Genomic DNA, 7,321 nt, shown 5'->3' with positions numbered 1-7,321 from the left:
GTAAATAGAATAAACTGCTCTCTAGGTTTCGTCAAAATTTCATTTTCCTGGATGTTTGGGTTAAATTTTGACAATTACTCAAAGTAAGACTTGCAAGGACTTTTGCGGCAAACCGCACCGGCCTTTTTTCTATTTTTTTGTTACGACCAAACTAGATAATATTAAAAAGCGTTTTTTGCGACAACAAATAGAGCAAGCTGCACTCTATGTTACCTTAAAGTTTGATTTTCCCGGATATTTGAGCCGAATTTTGACAAATACTCAAAGTGAGACTTGCAAGGACTTTTGCAGCTAACCGCACCTGCAGTTTTTATTTAATTTTTTTTTCAAATAAATCAGTTAATATTAAAAAGCTCTTTTTGCGGCAACAAATAGAAAATACTGCACTGTATGTTTCCTCAAAATTTAATTTCCCTGGATGTATGGGCTAAATTTTGACAATTACTCGAATTGAGACTTGCAAAGAGTTTTGCACCTAAACGCACACGCCGTTTTTCAGTATTTTTTTACGACTAAACCAGTTAATATTAAAAAGCGCTTTTTGCGGCAACAAATAGAACAAACTGCACTCAATACTTACTCAGAGTTCGATTTTTCTACCTATTTGGGTTAAATTTTGAGAAATACTCAAAGTGAGATTTGCTAGTTTTGCGCCTAAATTTACCGGCCGTCTATCAACATTTTTTGTGACCAAACCAGTTAATATTAAAAACTCTTTTTGGGGCAACAAATAGAACAAACTAAACTTTATGTTTCCTCAAAATTTAATTTTCCAGAGTTTTGGGCTAAATTTTTACCAGTACTCAATGTGAGACTTGCAAGAAGTTTTGCAGCTAAATTTACCCGACGTATTTCAACAATTTTTAGTGAGCAAACCAGATAATATTAAAGAGCGCCCTTTGCGGTCTTAAATACAACAAACTGCAGTCTATGTTATCTCAAAATTTTATGTTCCTGGACGATTGGGATAAATTTTGACAAAAACTCAAAGTGAGACTTGCAAGAACTTTTGCCGCAAACCGCCAGTTAAAATTAAAAAGCTCTTTTGCGACAACAAATAGACCAAACTGCACTCTATATTTCCTCAAAATTTTATTTTCCTGGAGGTATGGGCTTAAGTATGACAATTACTCAAGGTGAGACTTGCGAGGAGTTTGGCAGCTAAACGCACACGCCGTTGTTCAAAAATTCTTTGCGTCCAAACCGGTTGCAATTGAAAAGTTGCTTACCTTTAGTTCGTCGGATTCCAGATGAACCACGCAGTCCAAGTTGCATCCTCCAATAATAACCTGCAAAAAAGTATGAACGTTACTTTCTAAGTTCGTATGTTTTTGAAAAAATGTATAATTGGAAACCAGGGTCAAATGAAAATGTTCGACACCGAAGTCCAAAAAAGCAAATCGAGTGAAAATTTCAAACCATTTAAACCCCACCCCTATCTCATCTGCCTCGACGGAAACATTCCTCAAATTAATAAATTGATGTAATAAGTTCGGGAGCAAACTTTCTGGACAAATACCCACGCCTTGTCGCTTCCCTCGTAAAAAACTTTAATTTCCGTTGCTTCAGAATCCAGCCTGGAAACCGGCTCATCAATCATCGGCACTTTCAAGGAGTTAATCGGCGTTATAATTGTGCGCATCAATTTCGTTAATCACTCTTCCAGGTTCGGGAATGAATGGGGCGCTCCGCTTAGTGCAAAGGTCTGGATACACGTGAGATGGCGATATTAAATTAGTTAAGGATCTGCCGGGAGTTCGGTTGTAAACATGACGAGTTTGTTAAGATTGATAACGTTTCTAGCTTAGAGTCGTAAAACACTCAGGGCGAATTGTATTAACTCACCATTACTATGACGAACGCCTGGCATAAACTCAAGGAAGATAATAATGTAGGTACTTACGGGCCGTTTGCTCGAGGGCAGCTTCTCCTCTGGTTTGGTGTCTTCTTCGTTTCTTTCCAGATGCGCTAAACAGACGGCAATCTCTGCTGCAGTTTTTGCGTTGTTCTTTATTAGCGCAATATCTAGACGCAATTTAAGGCCAAAACATCATAAAACAATATCAATGCTTGCACCTTCCAAAATGAAGCAGATAGGTACGTTTTTCGAGCCTTCAGGCCGCCGTTCAAAAAATTCGTATCCACAGCGGCCAAAAAGCCCGGAAAACTGATCAGTTTCAAGAAATTACCTCAAAAATCTCCTTTGCTAACCATCTAAAAGCTGTAAATATTTAAAAACGCCCTATAAGATGTCTCAGACCTTTTCTATGGTGCAAAAATAACGTTTTGCTCTGCTTCCTAAAAAGGATACTAGTTTTCAACGAGCTGCCCCCCGACATCCCAGCGATCTGCTCCAAAAGAAAGGGCGTGATGTTTTTACCACTTATGCCTGCCTTATGGGCTTCCACTAATGCGTCGTCGATAATTCGGTTAATTGATTCTGGATCAAAAGCATAAGGCTCTGGAACAGGCACTCCAAACAACAAGCCTACGACAAAAAAGTCTATTAGTCCATTAAGGCCGTAAAAACTAGCAAATGTAGTATTTCAAAATGATGAAAATTTACTTCAAAAGCAAACTTCGCTATCTGAAAGCTGCGACTTTAAAACTTACAGAAAAATGCGCAAAGCGATGATTCTGAAAATTGTTAATTTTCAAATTTTCACTACCTGATTCAAGGTGCATGTCTTTGTGAGCTTTGATGATTTCGGCTGCAGCCGAAGCAGTTTCAACACAGTATGGGGCTTTGTGAGCGCTCAAGCGACTGTAGAAAGCTGGAAACGCTGCGGTTGGGCCAAGGGTTGCAACCAAAACCCCCTGTGTTTCCTGAATTAAGAAAAGAATAAGTCTAATTATCTACTTTATCTACACTTCATATTACCAAGTATTCCAGCGTCTTCGCTATGTCCAAGATCGATTTAACGCCGCTGGAAACAACCGCAACATTACAACGTCCCAATTCAGTTAAATCAGCGGAAATATCAAACGTTTCGCTTGCTCCGCGATGGACACCACCAATCCCTATTACACAGTGAAAGACACAATTAGCTCAAACCATTGAACTAAACCTGATATTTTACCTCCAGTTGCAAAAATTCGTATACCAACCTGGTTGCAAACAACCAGGGTGCCAGCCACGGTGGTGCCGCCGTTGAGTTTATTGCTCAGAACATACGGAAAATCTCTGCGGGAGGTTTTCACTGGGCGGCTAATCTTCGTGTCGCCCAAAATCTCAATTTCCCTCTTACATAGACCCACTTTAACAGCTCCATTTACTAGGGCGATTGTTGCTGGAACCGCATTCTGAGCCAATCGAACATTAGATAATCAACAATTTAGGATGTTTAGTTTCTTCCTCACCTGGCTTCGAACCGCCTCCTCCACCTCCAAAGCGCACTCAACATTTTGAGGAAACGGCATCCCATGAGTGATAATTGTCGATTCCAGCGCAACCACCGGCCTGTTGAGCCTCAATGCCTCAGTCACCTCATCACTCACCTCAAGGAAGTGATTTCTTCGCGAAAACAAACGAGCACCCGATTTTAATGCCAAGCGAGGAACTAGTTGGAGCATTTTTCGAAAAAACAACAGGCGTTTCCGACGCGAAATCGAGCCGACTATCGAAATCCAGGTCAACTAACCGGTTATCAAGCATTTGAATTCAAGTGATTAATGCGAGTGTGCTCAGTATCAGCTGAGATTAAAAAGGACTGCAGGATTTTGAGGGAAACAAGCGTTTTCTTCATTTTGATTTACTCGAACGGGCGCCGGAACAAAGCCGCTACAAACCGGTTTATAAATAAACCAAATTCTACTTGCATTTAAAATGTTTACGCTTCAGTGAATTTCGGATGGCCAAATATTCATGTTTGTAAATATGGTTGATTAATTTTTGCGTGGGATGGGAAAATGATTTTAAATTTATTTTGATGGTTTTTGAAACATTTTTACTTAATGAAATCTAGTGAAATTTTTCATGTGGATTTCAATTCAATAAATGTTTATTAAATGGAACACGAATTAATTGAAACATTGAATTTTGCAAATATCGCAGTTTTTTGTGACAAAAATGTAACTTTTGTGCGTCCTAAACGCTTCCATACAATGCTTTGTAAGAATAACGCTATAACGTCAACCATTATCATTTTAAATACACAAATCCCCCGAATATATACATAATACAATATGTTTTATCTTTAAACAAATGTGTGGCCAAAAACAACCCACAACGACCTTTGCTCTAAGCTTGCCCATAAACCTAAAAACTCTTAAATAACGAATACTTAAGTCAAATAATTGATTGAATCACTAGTAACATTCTCCTCTAAGTAGAGTTAAACGGGAACAGCCCCAGAGCCGGTAACTCGAGACTCAAGCTTCCGTCATTCGCCCCTAAATCGGACTCGGTTATTCGGCGAAACCGCTCATTAACAAACTGATCCACATTCATCACTTCGTCCGAACCGCTCGAGTTGTCCAAAATGCCTGTTTCATCCGTGACGGGCAGCATCAGTTCATCAACTCCATGATGCAGGTTTGGAATTGGCAAAAGCACCGAATTATCTATCAGCAAGTCTGTGTTTAGAAGATATTTACTAGGCGACGTTTCGCTGTGGAAATTCGACTGCGGTAGTTTGGGGTTTGGCGGACAGAGGAGAATATTCGACTGGATTTTGATCTTGGGGCTTTTGGGCGACTTTTTCAGCTCCTCCAAATTATCATCATTGCCCCCATAACTCATGGAGAAACTGTTATAATCCCCAATATCCGGAAATAACTTGGCTTCGCCTTTAACACTTAAATCAGTCTTGTAGTTTACAGCTTCAGGCCGCGGTTTGCTCTCATGAGCGATTTTCTCTTCAGATGGATCCAAGCCAGACTTCATTTCATAGTCGCTCAAACTTGAATAAACGTCGTCCGACAAAAAAAACTGCTGCTCTCCAAACTTATCGCCTGCCTTTTCCAGCTCTGGCACAGTGTCGTTGTTCCCTATATTGATGCTGTCTATTTTCTTCACTATTTCATCATTAGCTTCAATTGAAGGCGCAATTGAAGGCACCACTTCTCTAGATTTGCCGCATTTGCAATTCACCTCAGGCGAACGCGCAATATTCTCCTGCGACTTGGATCTGATCGAATTTAAAAAGTCCGTGTTACTCATCAACTTCAACACCGTGACGTCTTTGTACAAATTGTTGTCATCAAAATAATAAGTCCCAGGCGCTAAACCAATGGCATTGCCCAGGACCTTATCCACCTTAACCTCATTGGAGGCATTGCCCAACTTTTTAAAGAGCGCATTGGTCAACAGCAACAAATTGTGTAGGAGATTGGAGAGTTCCTGGCACAACTTCGGGCCCCGCTCCGATGAAGGGCACTTTTGCGTTATGGAAACTAAATAATTCCAGACCTCAAAATGGTTTCCTTCGCTTTCATTCATTGGGCCGTGTGTGGGGTTTTTCTTCAAGTGTTCCAATATTTTGCTGCGTCCCATATAAGCCTTCTGACATTTGGGGCAGCGGTATTGGGAAGCTATTCGCCTCTTTTTCTGCACAGAGTCCAAAACTGTCGGCTTCTCCTCTATAACTTCCGGCTTGTCCTTTGATTTGTCCGCTTCAGTGTATTTAACAAAGTCCGCCGTTTCGATTTCTGAGTCGTTTGTTACATTGTCATCAGTCACAATTTTTTTGAAGTCCTAAAATGGCAATATATGCACTATAAGCAGAACAACGTAAATTTTTTAAAACTGTTGGTTTTCGGGGTATCGGAAGCCGACGTCCGGAGGCGTCCACACTAAAGTGTAATCGCCTCTGAAGATATTAGCCATACATATTAGCGAAACGTTAGGGCCGAATTCCAACAGACGACGGCTTAACAACCCGGAGAGAGCAGTTTTTCAATTCTATGTAATGTCTGAACTATTGTACATTACCTACATTTTGAATGTGCTTTGGAAATTTCACTTCCCTACCGGACCGAGTCTTTGCCACCACCTGCACTTTGCTCTTTTGACTCGGTTGATTCAACTCTATGTGGGTTAGTTGCGGGATTTTCGCTTTCTTTGGCCTGCCCACTCGACTTTTGGATTTTTGGTATCCGACACCAGGCTGAAAAAACATCATGTACGTGAAACATTCGCCTGCTGGGTTGATTCAAATCACCTTCAGATTCAGATCATCAGGATAGACGACCTGATACACAACATTCATGGGAGGCTTCTGCTGGGGCTTGTAGAAACTCTGCTTCAAAGATTGGGGGCTACTTTTTACCAGAGTACCAGTTTCAGGATCATAAACGTCTATTAGTGTATTCGGATCGGCTGCGCTTGATACCAATTCATGGAAATTGTTAGCAGGCTGTAAAGGAGAGCCAATTAAACCCGGAAATCGCCGTTATTTACAAAAATACAAACCATTTTCAGGTTAAATGAGCCCTTTTTCAACATTTTCAGTAGGATTTAGGGCTCGCGCAATCAACATGAAATCTTTGATTAGAACTGGAAAATTGCTGTTCTAATGAATCTACATTAAATCATTAACATTATTTGGCCCCCAGACTTTGCACAAATTGGTAAATAAACAATTAGCTGCTGTCGGGCTGACACAACAATAGTCATAGGTAGATAACCCACGCACTCGCACTTTGTTGGACGCGCGCTACCCGGCTGCCATCTATGAATGCAAGTACACAGCTACATTTAAATCTTCTAGCAGGATTGCGTCCCTGTTACTTGTTTCCATATAATATATTTGCACAGTGGCAAGACTTATAACAAATATATTAAATTGAAAATAAACATGCTCCTAATCTCAATTAAAGTTCTTTGACAGCCATTGGTGCACAGATCACAACAGAAAACGACGTAAGGTACCTTGGGATAACAATCGACCACAAACTCAAATTCACTAAACGCACACGAAACATCAGAACAGAAACGATAAAAAGAACAAAACACTTTCGATCACTAACATACAAAGACAAAGGAATTAGTACCAATACCGCGTCAAAAATATACAAAGCGATCTGCAGACCCCTCTTGGACTACGGACATATACTCATGGCCAACGGAACAGAAAGGACAAAACGATACGTACAAACAACTGAACAAATTGCACTAATACTAATAACACGAATAAGACACCCCCAAACCCCCCTGCACAACCCTTCCAACCAACTACTATACGAACGCACAAACATGACCAAAATTTCGGAAAGACTAATACACTTACAGACAAAATGGACAAACAACCCTCACAACTGGACCATACTGAATCCCCTTTGCCTAACAAGACGGACAAAACATTCCCGTTTTCGTACCCCA

General features: G+C 40.5%; 2 protein-coding genes across 2 annotated transcripts; both read right to left on the bottom strand.

Annotated features, from left to right (window-relative positions):
- Positions 1–1,062: 1,062 nt before the first annotated feature.
- On the bottom strand, positions 1,063–3,921 carry LOC125503855 (pseudouridine-5'-phosphate glycosidase-like). Its single transcript, XM_048664873.1, has 7 exons — positions 3,361–3,921; positions 3,081–3,303; positions 2,882–3,021; positions 2,670–2,826; positions 2,312–2,488; positions 1,904–2,025; positions 1,063–1,289 (listed from the first exon to the last, which is right to left on the bottom strand). The coding sequence occupies exons 1-7, from the start codon at positions 3,571–3,573 to the stop codon at positions 1,182–1,184; spliced, it is 1,140 nt and encodes a 379-aa protein (XP_048520830.1). The 5' UTR covers positions 3,574–3,921; the 3' UTR covers positions 1,063–1,181.
- A 9-nt stretch (positions 3,922–3,930) lies between these two features.
- LOC125503854 lies at positions 3,931–6,627 on the bottom strand. Its single transcript, XM_048664872.1, has 4 exons — positions 6,413–6,627; positions 6,162–6,356; positions 5,937–6,107; positions 3,931–5,695 (listed from the first exon to the last, which is right to left on the bottom strand). Exons 1-4 carry the CDS (start codon positions 6,443–6,445, stop codon positions 4,325–4,327), a joined length of 1,770 nt encoding a protein of 589 aa, XP_048520829.1. The 5' UTR covers positions 6,446–6,627; the 3' UTR covers positions 3,931–4,324.
- Positions 6,628–7,321: the final 694 nt, after the last annotated feature.

The sequence above is a fragment of the Dendroctonus ponderosae genome, unplaced genomic scaffold (assembly GCF_020466585.1).
Source record: "Dendroctonus ponderosae isolate FM_Combo_2020 unplaced genomic scaffold, Dpon_F_20191213v2 Dpon_F_20191213_3, whole genome shotgun sequence".
In the NCBI taxonomy this organism is placed as follows: Eukaryota; Metazoa; Arthropoda; class Insecta; order Coleoptera; family Curculionidae; genus Dendroctonus; species Dendroctonus ponderosae.
Note: the sequence above shows the minus strand (reverse complement) of the source record. Positions and strands in the feature narration are given on the sequence as shown.

What these genes read in the sequence shown, in the direction of transcription:
- LOC125503855 (XM_048664873.1), bottom strand. Translation starts at nt 3,573, where the DNA reads ATGCTCCAACTAGTTCCTCGCTTGGCATTAAAATCGGGTGCTCGTTTG. An exon ending in ACGAATTTTTGCAACTGGAG is followed by an intron (nt 3,022 to 3,080) that starts GTAAAATATCAG and finishes ACTGTGTAATAG; the next exon opens with GGATTGGTGGTGTCCATCGC. An exon ending in GGGCAGCTCGTTGAAAACTA is followed by an intron (nt 2,026 to 2,311) that starts GTATCCTTTTTA and finishes AATTGCGTCTAG; the next exon opens with ATATTGCGCTAATAAAGAAC.
- LOC125503854 (XM_048664872.1), bottom strand. Translation starts at nt 6,445, where the DNA reads ATGTTGAAAAAGGGCTCATTTAACCTGAAAATG. An exon ending in GCTCATTTAACCTGAAAATG is followed by an intron (nt 6,357 to 6,412) that starts GTTTGTATTTTT and finishes TCTCCTTTACAG; the next exon opens with CCTGCTAACAATTTCCATGA. An exon ending in TTCCAAAGCACATTCAAAAT is followed by an intron (nt 5,696 to 5,936) that starts GTAGGTAATGTA and finishes TTGCCATTTTAG; the next exon opens with GACTTCAAAAAAATTGTGAC.